Source organism: Haliaeetus albicilla, chromosome 8 (genome assembly GCF_947461875.1).
Source record: "Haliaeetus albicilla chromosome 8, bHalAlb1.1, whole genome shotgun sequence".
Classification (NCBI taxonomy): Eukaryota; Metazoa; Chordata; class Aves; order Accipitriformes; family Accipitridae; genus Haliaeetus; species Haliaeetus albicilla.
In genome coordinates this window covers 32367495-32386181 of record NC_091490.1, presented here as the reverse complement: position 1 = coordinate 32386181, position 18687 = coordinate 32367495, and the positions used below count along the sequence as shown (strand labels likewise).

Below are 18687 nucleotides of genomic sequence, written 5' to 3'. Positions count from 1 at the left end.
CTTGCTAAAAATCAAGGCAAAGAGAGCCAGATGGGCAGTTCAGGAGTTAGTGTCAGTTTAGCACAGCTTGACCAGAATATTTACATTTTATTAAATTCTTTACAATCAGCAATTATAATCGAGTACACAATTATGTACATGGATTATATACATTTTAGCCCAGACTTTTACATCACAGTACATAGTTGCCCTTAGAAATATTGTATACACTTATCACCAGACAGTAAAACCCAACAATAGTGTTACAGCACCTGTTATTAGACATCTTTTATAAGAAAATATACGGCTGTAAATAGGGCTGGCTAAAAAAAAAATAATCTTATAAAATCTGAACATACAATATTTCATTCACAGAATGTTTTGTTTGTTTTCTATGTTCTGACTGATGCATAAGATGTCCCATTTTTAACCTCTCGACATACATTTACTCATGCCCACCGCTATGCCTTCAGGTACGCTAGCAGGAGGAGGACAACCAAAGCTGGGCTCATTTTGAAACTTCATTAAGAAACAATAAATGTAAACAATTAAGAAGAATCCTCTAAGATCAAATGAGAAATTAAGTGGCTGATCTGAATTACATGGCATGGAATAAGTGCTAGTTCCAGCTGTGATTCCTGAATTCTTCAGTGTTCAATACCAGTCAAGTAAATGTACAATACTATACAAAGAAAGAGGCAATTACTGATTAATGATATATGAGCAATATTCTACATGGAGGGAGCAGACTTCTAGAAATTTGGGAAGAACACTTACTCCCCTCTCCAGAAGGTTTTTTTTTTTTTGATGAATACCTTCTTTTTGCTTTTTACGATGACAGTGACGGAAGACTGAATTATTTCCAGAATGATATGAAAAGGTTAAACTAAAGCCTGTTTCCTCATAAGGAAATACAAACCAAAAATAACCTGAATATAACTGCCCCCCCCAATTTAGTCCTCTTTCCCAAAGGTCAACCTCACCCAATTCAGTTCTGTAAACAAAGCTATGGCTGTCACGATGGTTTCAAAGGTAATGTAGAACAAACTGAAACAAACAAACAAAAAAAAAAAACAAAAGGAAGGAGGCAACAGTTATCTGAGGTAGGCCACTGCCAAAATGATGCTTCAAATCCATACGGAGTTCTGGGATCACTTGAAATCCCTTAGAAGGAGAGCTAATGTCTGCTGCTTTAGCAATACAAGTGGAAAAAACAGTTAAAATGAGCTGGTGATGGCAAGGAAAGTGAATCTTTTAATAAAATTTTACATCTACACCTAAATTTTCTGCAAGTAAAAAACAAAACCTTTAGTTGCTATATTGACAGTCTTAACATAGTGACCAGAGGGCCCCTATAGCTATAAATATAATTCTATTTCCATCAAAAGAGCTAACAAGTATGAAGATATAGTCTATGTCAAAGAGCAAGGAACAAAAATGCTCCTTTTGTGGCACTAAGCACTGACAGATCAAAGGAATTATCAGAGTGAAAACTTTTGATCTGCACCTGATGGTTTTGATCCTGCAGCTGACTGTACTTGGCCACGTCGCTCCAAGCCCGGGCACTACCAGGGGAGCGCAGCATCTCTCGGGTGCGGCCTGGGGCTCCAAGTAACGAAGGACACTTAAAAGGCTCCCATGATCAAATGCCTTGCATGAAGAAACTCTCATAACAAAAAACATAAATAAAAGAATTCTCAACTGAAAAACCCCAGCTGCTTCAAGCCCTACTCATTCAGTCCAAACCTCCATACAGTTATTTGTGCAAAGGAATTACAACTACATTTAAAAGCTAATTTATTTAAAAGGACACTTATTCACTATTCCACTACCGCTTCATTTCCTCCTCAAAATTACCTCCTACTCTAGTGATTTAAAGTTACCATTCAGTTTATGGATAATATTCTGATTGACTGTCATGCTCTCAAAAGGTGCCTGTGCATTTTGATACTCTTGAAAGCAAGTGTCATTAAGTATACATGTATACAACATTTGCCTGGGATTTCTCCATTCACACTGTACAGGAGTACACATAAATACATACAGTATGGCTGTACTAATTAACAGTTGCATATTCAGCACGCATAATTTCACCAGCTAAATGAAAGGTGCAATTCAGATTGGGGTTTGCTTTTTTTTTTTTCTTCTTTCCATTGTAAAGATGAATATAAACCTTCATTTTTAGCCTGGTGCAGCATATAGGCAGTGTTAATTTACTCTTTAATATAAAAGAATTCTTTGAACAACAATTCACTAAAAGCAGTTTTATATAAATCAAGTTAATTAGTTTTTGGCAGTTTCTTTGGACACAGTCAAAATGTCTCTCAGTTGTTTGAACATCCCCATTTTTATTTAAATAATGTTTTTCATAATAGGGATAACAAATTAGGACTCACACTTACCTGTAACAAACTCCCGAAGCCCAGAGTAACATACCAGTCATCCTCGCAGTTCACGCCACTATACTTTGAACTATGGACCCAACAGCCAAAATTGTTGCACTTCACTATTGGTACTGGCCTCATTGCCTTAAGTATCACACATATAGAAGTTGCATATAAAAAGAATGACAACAAAGTCAAGCTGTTAGAAGTCAAACTTGTAGAAAAAGGAAGATTTTGTTATAACTGATCTAGTTCTGTTTAGTGTCCTCTCAGAGAATATTGCCAGTTTAGATTCCGTATCTCAGGGTAGAGTGAGGTTTTTCAACCTGTAACTCAACATCTGCCTTGTCCACTTTACCTTAACCTCGAGCATTAACTTTCACAACACACCACAAACCTTTATCTGGCAGACCCCAAAGCTGTCCTAGTTTCCCTGATGGAACCTGCTTACAAAGTACACATTGCCTTTGGTTCATAGTTTCTCTAGTTGAAAGCAGAGCTGAAGGGAACACTCACATGTCATGACAGTCGTTCTTCATGGTAACAGATGGAAGGAGTGATGAGCAACACTGCTATGTCTCAGTATGATATGTCAGGACAAAAATCAAACTGCTTCTAGCTGTCTCTTAGACAGGACAACTGGAAACAATTTCACCTGCTGCTATCAATGAAGGCTTTCAACTCAGTAGAAATCAGTGTAAGAGCACCTTTGCTCCAACCAGAACAGTGGCTGACCTACTGCCTTCAAGTGCTCTCATCGATAACCGTTACATGGTATGTTAACCCCATTGCGTTCAACTTTTGCTTTCCAGAGACCAAGGGAGTGTGACCTCTCAGAGCCTGGAATGCAGAAGTCAGGCTCGTTCCCTGAAGGAGCCTCCTGGGTTACAGCACCATGCAGTGGAGCGAGACAAATGCTTCAATTGCACATTCCCATTTTTAAACAGGAAAAATTAAAACAATACAAAGAGCGTGTGCTGGATTTCTGTGGTAATTTCCAGGTGAAACCTGGTTGCTCATCACAATACTGATTATGTTTTCTAGTTCTCAGATATTGGGGCCTCACTTCTACCCAAAGAGTTCTCCATTTGTTTACTAACAAATAAGTTATTATTACAAGTCATAGCTCATCCTTTTCCATCATTTCAAATGCTTCAATATCTTCATTCCAGTCTGCTAATATGGATTCCATAGGTTGGACTTTATTATCCCAGTTAACTTTGGAATTTGACTCTGCCTCAGTCTTTTGTTCCTGAGGCTGGTTATCCCCTTGCGTACATGCTGGCTCCGGAGCACCAGCCTCATCAGTTCCAGGGACACAGGAATCCTGATTTGAAATGGAAACGCTGTCACTGTCTGCATTAGCAGGAGATAAAGAATCAGGGTCAGTAACATCAGAGCTTTCTCCTTCTTCAGGCTCCTCACTGACTGCACCAACATCCTGAGATGCTGAAGTAGCTTCTTCTGCATTCTGTTTATGAGAATCATTTTCAGACAATTTCTGGTCCATATTCTCCATTTCTAAGTCTTTGAGAGGGGAGAGAAAAAAAAAGTTTTGAAAAAAACTAGGAAGGCAGCATTTTATTATGTATTTCAAAAGCGAGGTCACTTCTCTTGGCCTTATTTCCTCAAGAAAGTGCAGACTTTCCATTGATATGAAAATTTAATGTTAAAGGAACATATTCTACAGAGGAAGAAGCGGAAAGACATTTAAACACATTTTAAACGAGGGCAAACAATATTGTGAGACTAATTTTGGTTCCTCAAACTTGAATAGTGACTTCTGGGTCAGTGCTAGTTACCATCCTTCAGTCTTAAGCAAATACCCACTGTGTGCACTGAACTTCAATACCAGATTTTAAAGCACTCCCAGATCCACCAGGATCCCACATCTAAGCAAGCGGGAGACAGAGTTTCATAAGTTTACTGAACTGTGAATTAAAGAGACCCAAAGCCAAAACCTCCCTCATCACATCCCCACTCAAAGCAACTACATTATCTCAAGTACCGATTTAGCTTGTAATTTTACAACAGCTGTCCGTTTTAACCATGCAGATTTCTCTGGAGTTTGATGTTTATAGCTAGTGTACAGGACATCAATATTTCAGGACTTCTAGGGAGTTTAACTGCATACGCCATGTTTAACACGGGATACTTACTGCTATCAATAATGTAGTTTGGAATCATTTTACCTTTAAAGATTGTTGCTGGGATTCCAAATGGAAGCACGAGGAGGGGGGGGAAGAAGCAGATATGGATTACAAATTCTCAAATGCAGAGCTATCTTTTGTATTTAGTATTTTGTTAGAACAGCTTAACCATAGTTATAAACAGGAGGAATTTGTATGCAGCAATCAAGAAACAACATTGTAGCTTTTGGCATTATCACCTTTGCAGATGTGCAGAAAATAAATGCTGTCACTGGTTTACTAGAGATACTTGTTCTTGCATACTCTGCTTGGACAAAGCAGTGCTATGAGGAAGGCTTACAAAAGGAAAACCTATAATTTTCTGCCATATGCAAACATTTTAACTGGGAATGTATTAGCTTGCAATTTCCCTGTATTATACAATAAAAACTGCAAAATATCTGAGGTCAGCAGCCTTATTGCTCATGATAACCACTTCTCCTTAGATAAGCAAAATAGTTATAACAGTTGTCTCTTTCCACAATGTCACTGGGGAGCTTGGTAAGAGAGAGGCATTTACAATGTAGGGCACTGAAAACACTTATGCTATTCCTGACACCACTTCAGAGCTGATTATGACAAAAAGGGTTCAAAAGGAATCCAAAAAGGCTGTATTTTCTCATTAGTCAAACTGACATTTACCTTATGAACAGCATTTCTGGATGTTAATGTTAACTTGGGGCGGGGAGCGGATAACGACACATCTCAGATAATGGCTTTCTTATGAAAAAAATAATACCAATGTCAAAGAACAGAAAACTAGAGCTACCAAATAACACATATTCACCTTTGGGTAGCAGTAGAAATCACTATTGTACATTTCACATTGTGCCACGGCACAGATGGAAGCTAAATTTGTATAAATAACCTCTGACCTTACCTCTGTCTTTTGCTTTATCAGAAAGGAGCACCTCCACAGCCTCATACTCCCGGATTGCATCCAGTATAATGTTTCCTTCTTTGTTGAAGAGGAAGAGCATGGGAATTGTGATATCATCTGTGTTTTTTCCATCACCGGCCATTTGGAAGAGAGGAGCTGTGTCACTACTGCTTCCCTCATTGTCATCTAGCCAGAGGCACACAAGAGGAAAAGCGGCAAGCCTCCTGTTAGATAAACAGACTACAATTCTGAAGTTCAGCAGACTTTTTGAGCAGCTTTCTACTGCCCAGTCAGTTAAGAGGATCCCAGGCAGGAAACAGTAAGTTGGTTGTAAAAAGCAAAAAGCCAACTTGTGTACTTGTTTTCCTTATCATTTGTATCTCAAGTCTTCCTCAGCAGTTAGTAGACAGCACTATTGCAACACTCAGTGATCCTTAAAATAACAACTTTTAATCTGCAAAAACAGTGACAATCACCCATCCCAATTTGTTTAGCTACACTTTCTGCGCAGAACCAGACAAAACCAAAACATCTCTTCATCTTCTGAAAGCACAATTTCTGTGTTGGAGTACTGTCATCTCAGAGAGTTTAACAGCTCTCTGGTATCTTCAAATCTGTAAAATACAGGTTACATCTACACAAACTTAAGATTTTAAGAACTTAAAAGATTTACCAATAACAATGCCTCCTATTGCTCCAGCTTTTTGAATGTTTCGTGCCTTTTCAGCAAACATACACTGGCCTCTTTGCATCAGAGCAATTTTCTCTTTCACTGCCTCAGGATTAGTGATCTCTGAGCATCCATTATATGGCTTAATGGTTGCAACAAATCCTCTTGTCTGTTTGGAAAAAAAAAAAAACCAAAACAGAAAGAGAATTAGAGCACTAGGTTCAAGCTTGCAAAAGATTCCTAAGCATTTTCATTTCTTCAGTTAATGTAATGCATTTAGTGTTGTCTTCTGTCAGTGCAGGCAATCTTTACCCTGACGCTGGAGTTCCAAGAAGCAAAGAATGACTGAGTGAAAACCTAATTCTCATATTCAGTGTCCCTGTCATTTTAACCACTGTAATCAATGGGTCACCCTCTAGTCAGCCACCTTGAAATAGTAACAGTACTGTAAAATTTAGGCTTGTGCAATAAGGAAAGTAACAGATCACATACATATCTTACATACCCCTGCTTTGTGTTTGGATAAGTCCATCCCAAATTGTGCTGGTCCAGCAGTCAAGACGACCCTGCCAAAGAATGGATGGGAAACAATTTGGACAGCACGAGGAGGTAGCTGTTGCTCTTTCTGTTGCTGACTGGAGAGTTCAATCATTTCTTGCATGAACCGTAAGCCATCTTCAGCATCAAGTGAACTTGCTGCCTGAGTAGTAAAGAAACGATAAACAGTTTCTTCTTAAATGTTTGAGAAACTTGAAAAAAATTTGAAAATCAAAGTTATGTTTACTTGGACCACTGCTACAAAGATTTTAAAATACAGAGTGGATGCTCACTGGCGCTCATTCATCATTTCAAATAAGGAAGTTAACCATTTTGTGCCTCCATCACCCAAAAGACTAAAAGCATACAAACATAGAAGATGTCCTAAACAAATGGAAGTATCTCAGACTGAAAGCCAGTATTTTCAGATAAGATGCTGTCAGCTACATCACTAAGTACTGTCAGGTCTTACTTGCACTGCATGCTGTACTAATTGTACTCTTCCATCCTTCAGATGAATCAAACTGACTCCCATCTTCTTCAGTATCTCCAAGTGTTCAGGATTACTGGCCATGAAATCTCTGGCTCTCAGTGGTGGTTTTGGTCCACTTCCCAAACTGTCTTCTCTGCCAAAAGATATTAAATATCAAAGCTTTAAAAAACTGATTATTCTGAAAACATAACTCTCATGTTATTCCTACCACCACAAGATTAGAATTCTTTGGAATTGGAATAAAAATAATTTGGAATAATGTGGAGTACAAGCTTCACTAATGCAACTTCTCAGTCAAACTATCTTTTTTAAAAGTTGTCGATTTTATCAATAATTTTGTAGTGCAAAAAAGCATATGCAATGCTGCTAACAAACCTACCATATGCTAATCTCCCATTTCTAAATAGTCTGCATTATTGTAAGACTGACTAAAAACAATCTTCCTCATACAGCTGCTACTCAGTTTTACTCATGAAGTAAAAATAGCAAAGAGGTGGTCAGAAGGATAAACTTCCTCAGCTTCAACAGACTGTCCTAAGTTCTTCAAAGTAGGTGAAGTTATGCATTGTAGCATGATTTGCTACAAAGAATTGCAGAACCATTCAAGACACTACAGAAATTAATTTTACAAATCTGAGACACATACTTCCTGTAATACCTGGGCTACAATTCCCACTTGGAATATGTGGCTCATTAAGCTACTTCTGCTTTGACAGACTCGCCAATTCCTGCTGGAAATGAACTAAGTCTTGCTGATGATGCCAGAGAAAACATAACTGATTTTTCCCGTAGCTAGGCTAGCCATTCCGAAAGGACTACAAACTCAAACAAAGCAAGCTCCAGTACACCTCGTACTTCTCCTTCCATGCATAGCAGACCCTATTCCACTCACTCCTACACTAACAAAAGACAGAAAATATTCATCTTACGCTCTGGAAATACCCCTAGGACAGCTCTTATCCACCACATTTTTCAAAGGTTCACGAATACTTTGAGCAAACATAGGGTCATTTGGGAAAAGAATCTGGGTGTTTGGACAGGTCCAGTCAAAGTTGCTGTCATCCAGCTCTGTGTATTCTGTAGTCTAAAATGAAAGATACAGATCACCTATTAAAAATGCAGGTTACATTTTTATACAAAGAAAATCAACAGACAGACCTACCCTTAAGTAACCTGTGTACGTGGGACATACAGCAGCTGAACGTAATAGATGTCCTACAACCACACAGATTTCAGGAATGAATAATACACCACTCTTCTGTGCCACACTTTTGTAATAATAAAGGGTAACCAGTGCACTACAATCTCTTTCTACGGATAAATAAATACAGCACCAGTTCCAATTTGTAACTTACCAAACTTGTATCCACAGTTTCCAGAAATTTTTTGCAGAAACAGCTAACCTCTGCTGGCAAACAGAACTTCTCAAGCCTGCTCATGACATAGCTAGCGCCCCTGTACTTTTATGTGCTGGACAACTAAAGGAAGTAGTTACAGTTTCATTTGATATTGCCTTTATGTTGAGTGGACCAATTGTAGGTCTTAGGTCATTCTTGCTTTGTATTACTAAGAACATCACATCTTTTCATACGAACAAAAGATTATCCTCCTCAGGAGCCACACAGATGAATCTATATATAAAATCAAACAATCTCTATTTTCAGAAAAGATGACAGAGTTATCAGTTGCACACATCACTGTTTTGTAACACGTGAAACCATGTGGTATATGTACAGTGATCTGGGGCCATATTTAGCCTGTTCTTAGTTTTGCAAATAATTGGTTGGATAACTGGCCAGTTAATTTTCCGACCTATAAAAATTAATGTAGTATTTATCTACTTGCAAAAAATAATTAAAAAACCAAACCCATTTGCAACATATTAGCTAATTAAAAATCAAGTATTTAAAGGCTCCCTAAAAACCAAGACCTAAAAAGGTATTAGTTTACCGGAATAAACACTTCAAAGTACCTTATGCTCTTAGCGTGACAAATAGTGGTCACATCACTTAAGAAAGATGATCTTGCAAGCGCTACTGCAAGCATCAGCATAGTAAGACATGACCTTTCCTGTTTATGAGAATAAATACAAACAGGATGTTGGGTGGATACTACCAACTATCTCACAGACATTTCAGCTTAACAGCACTGTGTTTATATTAAAAATACTTTACACATTCCATTTTTTCTTATCAATTTTTTTCTCCATCAGATAAATTCCATAAAAGAGTAACACTTGTCTTCACAGTCTTTTAGCCATTTAATGCGTTTCATTGACACCATTTTCAATGGATCTTTCTTCCTTGTATTATGCACTTTAGCAGCTTTGACTTAAAGAGATTAAGAAAACCGCATTTGAACAATTTACTCTATCCTCTTTATTGGCCTTTTATTAACATTTGCAGTTCTCAAGAGAACTACATATGTTAGGCCAGCACTTCACACAGCATGAGCTGTGGAAATCCTGTCTGTCTCAAAAGTATCAACTTCTCATGTTGGGAACAAAAGTTATATAAAATGCTCCTTCAGACTCTTCAGAGAACTTCTTGCATAGTTTAAAAAACATAGCCTCCATTTCCAAAACTCAAAGACAAAACATGATAAATGCTCAAGGAAAGAACATTTCAGAGAGGGTGCAGGATCTCCACCATCAAGGAACATGAAAAACCAACCCCATGACCCATTAAATGTCTTACCCATGTTAGACATTAAGAGCAAGTAATTAAAAATTTTTCACTGTGTAATGGTAGAGTCCTTAAAACTGCATGCTTTCTACTCAGTTTTAAGATTTCTCCAGAACACGTCTTGACAAACAACATGAGCATTTTTCCTCTGATCCAGGCTTTATTGTAAAACACATATTAAAGGGTAAAAATAGAGGCACACTAACAAAGGGGAATTTACATCCCTGAGGCCTTAGACACCTCTCTCTCCACTTTCTTATGCATTTCTTTTACTTGCCAGTAGTATTATTGCCTTAAAGATAAATTATGACAGCTTACTGAGCACAAAAAAAAAGACTAGTATTTATGATGCTTCATGGCACAGTTGTATTACTATAGGTTATTTTGGAAGGTTAAGTAATTTGTAAACCCATACACATTCTCACATTTACACAATAGATGCCTATTGCATGGACTAAACCAATTAAATATCCCAAAAGCTAGAGCTGTATCTTGTCTAACTTTCAACCTTTCAAAAAAACCTTTCAAAAACCTTTCAAAATTTGCCAAGGGTTTGTGTAGTAAAATAAGCAACAAAAACTTAGCATGTTGTTGCAAATGTTTTAGAAAAAATAATAGAAAATAAAGATGAAGACAAAAATATCATAGCGTGTTATTTTCAAATTTATACAGAGATGGGGCGGGGCATGATTTTCTTTTTAAATATTGATAATATTCCACAGCTTTTTTCCCCAGGATTCAGTGGTGCAGAATCCAGTCATGGAAACATTAGTCATATTCATGTGACTGTCACTGTTAATATGAAGAAATAGTTCACATTAAGTGAAGTGTTAAAACTGGCGTGCATCTTCAAACTATGATTTTTCCTGATTTTATTTCCATTTCCTCTCATAAAAAAAGGAACTGCTTCAAAGCACCACTAAAACTGATTTAAATTTGAGCTATTACTTACTGTATTTTTTTTAGAGATAGTTTGGTTTGTAGTGGAAAGCCAAAGTGGTAATAGATGAGCTTCTGTAGTAAAGATATAATCTTCAATGTCGAAAATCATGTCTTCCTTATCAGCAAACAGCAGATAAAGATATTTAAACATCTCGGCCAGAAAGAAAGAGTCCATTCTATGGAAAAAAATGGATGTCTTTTAGGAATATCCCCTTTTCTCTAAAACATCAGTAAAACAAATACTCATATTTCTCCACCTCTGGAGATTTCACGACTATTATTATTGAACTTAATTCTATTAACATTCCTTCCACTTGGAAGAAACTATGTTTGGAGGGAAATGATTCAGCATGTTCAGTACAGAACAGCATTATAGAAAAAACAAATAAACCTCTTTAAAAACTCCTAGAATTGAAGTATATTTTGTTTGAAAGTAATTAATCTATTGCTCCGAGACAAATGAAACATTATTAAACTAAAAATATTCTTATGTAACAAACCATAAAACTATTGAAATAGTTTATAGACTATGACAAACAGGTAATTTAAGACTTGGTTATCAACTGAAGAGAAACAGCTACTCAAAAGTCAATTAATTCAATTATATAAACAGTGTAATTAATTTTTTTGGTAATCTTTTTATGAAAAAAAAAAAAAAAATTGCAAAAACTTTTACCTGTCTTCATGACTTCCTGTACGAACATCCTTCATTGCAGCAAACCCACAAGGTACTCTTGCATACTTGTTCAAGTTTTCAATGAGTGTTTTTCCTACTTCTAGATAGTAAGGGTCACCAGTAGCCTATAAAAGAAATACAAACAAAAAACAAACCCAAACATATAGATGCACTTAGACTTACTGTACAATTAGCAGGTTTCGTTTTCCTAATGCTAATTTATTGATTCCATACCTTCTCAGACACCAGTAAAGTCCAATTTATTAATAGTGCTAAACAGTCACAAGAGAGACTTCTGAGATACTGCTGCATTACCTTTTCCGGAGATGCAGATAAGCACATGGAAATACTTAGAGAAATGCAAGACATTTAGGCACTGCTCTTCTCTGCAAGGTACAAATGGCTTTTGCTCTTAGTCTCTAAGATCTCTTTAAGAGAGATCAGCAACACCTAAGTATCTTTAAAAATATGGGCCTTTGTCACTTAACAGTTTTCTTTCTAATTCTAGGCATATTAAAAAAAATTCCTAGAACAATTTTTCATAACCAATACTTTCATCTTGTTTATATACAGAACTGGCTCCAGCAGATAAAATAAGCTGGAGTTACACTACTCATTCTATATTGAAATAAAACATCAACAAAATTCTAGGTGCTAGACAAAGTGACCAAAAGTCAGAGGAATGAAAGTGATCTTACCTTATACAAGAAGTAAGTGCTTTCAGCAAATTCAGGCCTTAAAGGATGCTGAGCCCAGTGAACTCTAAAGTCTGTTGTGAATGCCTGAGGAAGAAAAAGAACAGACAAAAATAAATGCAAGAATGAAAACCAAACACCTGTTTATTTTGAATCCTACATTAACTGTATTACAACAGCTAAAGTACACACAACAGTGGAGGACTGAAAGCCCAACATCGATCTTGGGATGCTACAACCACGTCTGTCCAGTTAGTACAATTTAAGGCCAAAACCTAAACCAGTGCTCTAGCCCACTTAGCATGAGTGAGATTTAAGCTTGTGTTAGTGCAGGACTCCAGACACCACCCAGCCTCTTGACAAGTGTCCAGCAAGTGGAGTTCTGGCAAGAGGTGCCAGATGAGAACTTGCGCTCCAGACCCAGGAGGCAGCACACAGCCTCCCATTGCTCCCACCAGCACAAGCACACAACTGCTACTGCAATCCAAACAAAGCAGCCTGTTGAAGGGCCACTACATAGAGACCACCTGAACTTTGACAAAGACCATTTCTGCAAACACACCTGCCACTTCCAGTGCATTAAACTGTCATTTCAGACTGACAGATGGTAAAGCAGCTGTTTCCAACATAAGAAAACTGACTTCTAGTCTGTGGTATATCTAAAATTTTCCTAGTCCATGTATTCACTCTTAATATGCACTGACAAGAGCCACTTCTGTAATGGCTTACATTCACTACTAGTTCATACTAGGGTTTAAACTAAGTCTTTGCTAAAGAGGATGGCATATTGGCTTAAATACAACTAACTGATCTTTCAAAGTTTCCTTCATAAGCACAAAGCATGGAAAAAACAACCCCCCAAAACCCTAAAAAGCCAAATCATACCATTTTAAAGGCACTCAAAAAAAAAAAATCATTCCAGTGCTTAGAGAGCATTCTTTGGTCTCAATATCCACATTAGGTGAATGGGATGTTAATTAAAATGTTCTCTAAAAGAAATAAGCTTACACCAGAGGAAGGTAAAAATTAAAACTGGAGTCAGAAGCTTTCTCATATATTCTGGATCATCACAAAATAAAGACACACACTTCAGAAGGTAAACAAGCCTTTGTGCAGAATCAACTTGCTCAAAGACTGCACTTGCAATATCTACAGGTAAGTTTGTGTACCTACTTTCAAGGACATTATGCAAAATGTCAGAACATTCTCTCAGAACAATTCGGTCTTTAGTTTCCCTCTTTGGGTTAATAAAGATGACTGATCTTTAGCATTAATGCTATTATATTACTAAGCACCTACTACTACATATGCTTATACAAGTTTTACATACTAAAATGAGTCAAGGTTAATTTAGAAAGGCTGAAATATAAAGGCTAAACAATTATTAATAGCAGCAGCTTCCTATTATTGTGTTAATTACAGCATAACTGAAGGAAAAACATTTCATATCCAAAACACAGTTGTCATACGTGCAGAACTGTAAATCACATAAGAATGCTGTGGAAATGAGCCTTTGGTTTTAATAACACATATACCTACTATTTTTTCAAATAGATATCTGAGACTGCTCAAGTTGAGGTAAGAATCAGTTTACATGATCAAAAAATTACTACCTTACCTCTGGAAGAAAGTTATGCTTTTTTATAACCTGATACAGCATCTCATGAGTTTCAATAGCAGGTCTAATATCACCCTTCAGCACCTAAAATTAAATAACAAAATTAACACTAATTCACCATGCATAGGAATAATATTCAAAGTTAGGCACACTTGCTGTGTTCGTGTAAAGCTACAGACCAACTTCTACATTTCCAGGAGACACATATTGTAATTATTATTCCCTTTCAGTGTAACCCATAGATATTCCATAAGACCTTTTTAAGCAAAATCAGTGAGCTCATTAAGACTACTGCCTTTGTAGAAAAAGGATCTCTATCATTTACAGAGTACTCTGGTGGAAATGTGATTTAGTTTGTCTTAAAGATGTAAATGGCACACAACCTAGAAAATTTGTCACTGGACTACTAAAAAGGCAGCTTAATATTAGTGTTTTCATGACTAGGAGTGAAGGAAGCAAATCATATGGACATACTTTTCCTGATACTCAACATAGCCAGAAATGCACATTAACTTGCATCATAGCACTGAAGTGACAGGAGGAACGAGTACAGAAATCCTCATTCAGGATTTCTGAAAAATCAGATTACTAAGCTTGACTTATCAATATATCCAGCCTATTTAATTGTTTACTTGTTATTAAAATCATCTGCATGCGTGTTTTAAACCTTACCTGCAATCCAGGGAAGAAAGCTAGCAAAGAATCCATCCAGGTCCTAGCATTTAGCATTGGTTTATGAATATGAACATCAAGAAGAAGAGGTGGTTGGCTAATGTATCTCATTATGGCATCGTAGTGCTGACAAACATCAGAAAAATCATGAGTTTATATTATCAATACATTTTACAAGACAGACATAGATCACCAGACTATGGCATTTTATTTCAATGGGAGAACCAGTACTACACTCTCAATCATTATCACATTTGGCAATGCACAGTAGTTTCTAGTTTTGCAAACTAAAAAGAAGTGTAGTAAATACTGAAAAGCTCCACAGTATTACACATGCAACACACATCACATTTTCCAAGTAATACACATACACAAAGATGTAATTCAGCAGCCACATGATAAACAACTATCACAATTAAGGCACATTTGCTTTGGCTGAATCTTTAAGCACGCACTAAACAAAGCTGAAATTACTTTCTCTGAACAAGAGAATTCTAAAGCAAATGCATCTCAGGAGAAGAAGGGGAAAAGGAGGTATAAAAAAACCAAAGCAGCTGGACCTGATGGCTCAGAACAACTTTAAAACCCACTAGCTCACTTGTCAACTTGCTGACTTCCAATTCTATACTCCCCAAGATAACTGCCTGCCTTGTTTTCTGAAGCACAGAAGGTACAATCATGAGCACATGAGCCAAATCAATAGGAAATAGTTAACAGACATAACTGAGGCAAAATATAATAATGGTGGCTGCTTTTTAGGAATATGAAATAATCATTACACTTAAAGTGTTGCAACAGGTCTTTAGCTACTGAATTATTCCAATTTTAATATTGCTTATGATATAAAATCATGCTATATAAAATCATGTTTTAAAATGTTTTTATAGGATATTGTTATTTTCAAAAGAAAGAATACTTTTATGAAAGAATAACGATGCTGACAAAGTTGCTTAGTAATCTTAGGAATTTAGTAATCTAAGTGTGTTTTTCAGCTTGTAAGTATAATTAAATGTATACTGGGCCTTAGGATCTGCAGTGCAATGCAATCCAGACTTTGATTTTCAGATCTTTTTTGTTGCTCCAGGGCAGAAAGAAATTGTACCACAGCTTGTAACAAGAGGCCCTTACATTGTTTTACAGAAACATTTGCAGTATTACACTCTCCAAGGTGATCTTGAAATACAGCTTCTCCTGTACTGGAAACACAGAAAAAGTTCCAGAAAATTCCAGTTTTCATTGGATGGGGTTAAAATAGCTGCTCAGGTTGACAGTTCACCCAAGATTAGCAAGAACTTGTAAGTAAAAAGACCTGGCACTAGACACATCAGCAGTCACAGAAATTCTGCTAAAGATCTCTTTCATAGGCTTCTCAGGCTAACAGCTGACTGACAATACAATTAGTCTTAAATTTGTCTTACAGAAGGCACAAACCTGAGCAAGGTGTTAACTTACCGTGTTAAATCTTTCCAGGAAACTGTCATCTCCCAGCAAGACATAGGCTTTTAATAAATATTCATAATATGAATCTATTCCTGCTCCAACTCCACTATCTAGAAACAGCAGAAAATGAAAACGTGGTTTTACTTTAAGTAGCTACATGGATATTTTCCTTTGGTTTCATTTTGATTTTAAAGGCTCTTTCAGTAAGAGGAAAAGCCTTCTATCACTAGAATTAAGGCACAGATGGATGCAGAGACATAATACCGTATGTCTACACTAAAGGCTTTGCAATATCAGTGCACATATTAATATGAACAGACATGCAGTGAAGCCAGTTGTTTCACTTTTCTCATATGAAAATATTTCAACTGGCTGCCATAAACAACCACAGTCCTATTTATATTTTTCCTATGTATTTATAGTAGAATCTCCAAAAATTTATCCCAAGGCATTCCCTTCTCAGTATTAAAGTGAATCAGAGAACACTTCCTTTGCAATGAATAAAACTAGTTTCTCTACCAAAACACCCTTTCAGAGCAAAGCCAGGCTTCGTTGTAGCAGGTTTCTCCAGCACTGACATTATGTAACTCCACTTGCCTATGCCATTAATATTTACAAATAGTCTAGATAAGTGTTTTGGGGGCAGGTGGGGGTGTGTGTCAAGATTTTTCTCCTGCCCAAAACCACTTGTGGTCACTGATTCTGAGTCAGAATACCACACACCTTTCCGGACCCAGTCTCCAGTATGAATGTTAATAGTAACGCCCACTAAATTGCTGCTGCGCTGTCTCTTTTCCCAAATAAAATCAAGCGCTTTTCGTGCATACTCCTGCAACAACAAAAAATGCTCATTAAAGGAAATTAGAGAAACACAGATACTAAAGACTGTTATTATTTTGTTTATTGAAATTAAGATCCTAGGAAGTAATAAGATGTTTCATATCTAACAATTTTAAAACTCAGTATTACGCACACTTAAATAGTAAGAAGTTCAGTCCACATTTTATATAGTTATTCAGCTGCTGATTAGTAAGAATGGTGCTTGACTACACAACTATTTGCCAATACACTGTATGGTCATAGGCAAGTCAAATATCCTTCTGCATAGGTTTCCTACTCTAAAATTGTGCATACAGATGGGATAGTGTAACCTAATTAAAATATTTCAAGAAATATAACATCCTTAGAATCAAAATCACTGTCTTTTCAGACATTTCAAGGTGGAGCAGCAACCCTTGTTCATTAATATACAAGTTATATACATTCTTTTTATACACAAAATTAACTTCATGTAGCAACCTACCCAATAAAAATGGCTTTAAATCACCAAACACATGCATGGGATTTTAGGGGGCAAGTTTTACCAAAACACAGAACGTAGGCCCAGCTATGCTTCCACTGGGTTCCATGACATGAAATGAAATACCAGGCCCATACTGAAAGATTTAAAAAAATTTCTAATCTGAAAAAGAGCTTGCCTTTTTTTTTTTTTATCAGATCAAAGAAACCATACCTGCAAGCATTTTCATTTAGCTTTCTGCTGACAATATAGCCTTAGGCAGGTCTTGCACATGCTCAGTGGGACTATAGAAGTGTGGGAATTTTTTTATTTTTTTTTAAGCTGCATTTTAAGGACCAAGTGTCTCACTTTTCTTCTTACTAGTCCTGATCCCTCTACTCAAAAACTATGCAAGCATTATCGTTTAGCTACTTTTCAGTATATTTATCTTGTTTACTTCTGTATTACTACTTTCAAACAAAATTATTTCCTGTGTTTTTTTAAAAAAAAACAAACACCAAAACTTAGAAGAAAGCTCACAAACACAACAAATCTGAACACACAAACTTTTTGTGCAGAACAGCCAAGATGTGCACCCATTTCATGAACTCAAAATTGTTTTTCCAAAATTACAGAAATGTAACAGAACACTAATGAATACCTAATCCAAAAAATAAGATATCATAGAAAGCAAACCTCAAATATAGATGTTCCTGTGAATCGGCTTAAAGCTGCAAACTCAAGGATCAAGGTACCCGCACAAGCTGTACAGGTATCAGTTTCTGTTCCTGTTCGTGCTTCTGGATGTCTTACACCAAATTTTAAGTTAACCTAGAGAAGAGTAGATACTATCATCTTTATTTTTACTAGCTGAAAGAATTTACACTCCCTTGATAATCAGTAGAGCAACTATATAATCTATGCTTTTTCTAAAGGTAAGAACAAAAGACCACATAGCCCCCTTCAGTTTTACTCTGCTTCACCACACACTGTCAAGTCAAACATGCACATAAAGTTATCCAGAAGTACCCAAAATACTCAACCCTCCAAAACAAGTACTGGCCCAAATACCTGTTGCCCGGTTCACTAGACATTTGAATAAAAGAATACTACCCTGAAAATCTAATTCTAGCAATTTATTTACCAGCAAACCAAGAACTCAAAACATCACAAGTCCTCATGGAAATTCAGCTTTGTAAGTATCTTGCTACTCCTGGCTCCAGAGAATACTTACTAGATGGACCTGCTTTTGTTGTCGGTACAATGTAGCTTTCTGCATTCTGGATGGACAGGGCCCTCTCAGCAGAAAATTGTCAAACCCTGAACATTTTTCTAGACATTTTCACTAGAAAAATGCTTATTTACTGAGCCTAGATTTTTAATTCATGGGGAAGTTTCCAATCAAAGCTACATCTCACAAACTCAATTGATGATGTGCACTGGAAGTAGTTTTCTGTCATTCAAAGACCATGTACCATGCTTTGTTTGAATTTGATGAAAGTTTTTACATTAAGCGAATATTTTTAGGTTACAGCTACCTTTGTTCTCT

The 18687-nt window shown here is 36.6% G+C and overlaps 1 protein-coding gene across 2 annotated transcripts in view; it reads right to left on the bottom strand.

Moving 5' to 3' along the window:
- Positions 1-67: 67 nt before the first annotated feature.
- Positions 68-18687, bottom strand: part of EDEM3 (ER degradation enhancing alpha-mannosidase like protein 3) — a 31335-nt gene continuing 12715 nt past the window's right edge. The window contains exons 7-21 of one of the 2 annotated variants that reach the window (XM_069789584.1): positions 17835-17969; positions 16583-16688; positions 15872-15969; positions 14420-14545; positions 13748-13831; positions 12133-12216; positions 11435-11559; positions 10769-10934; positions 8062-8216; positions 7112-7265; positions 6608-6802; positions 6106-6271; positions 5433-5618; positions 4523-4570; positions 68-3890 (exon numbers count right to left, since the gene is read on the bottom strand). In XM_069789584.1, coding sequence (XP_069645685.1) covers positions 3484-3890; positions 4523-4570; positions 5433-5618; positions 6106-6271; positions 6608-6802; positions 7112-7265; positions 8062-8216; positions 10769-10934; positions 11435-11559; positions 12133-12216; positions 13748-13831; positions 14420-14545; positions 15872-15969; positions 16583-16688; positions 17835-17969 — 2235 coding nt within the window. In that variant the 3' untranslated portion in view covers positions 68-3483. The remainder of the gene's footprint in view (positions 3891-4522; positions 4571-5432; positions 5619-6105; positions 6272-6607; positions 6803-7111; positions 7266-8061; positions 8217-10768; positions 10935-11434; positions 11560-12132; positions 12217-13747; positions 13832-14419; positions 14546-15871; positions 15970-16582; positions 16689-17834; positions 17970-18687) is intronic. The other variant, XM_069789585.1, reaches the window with a different exon arrangement.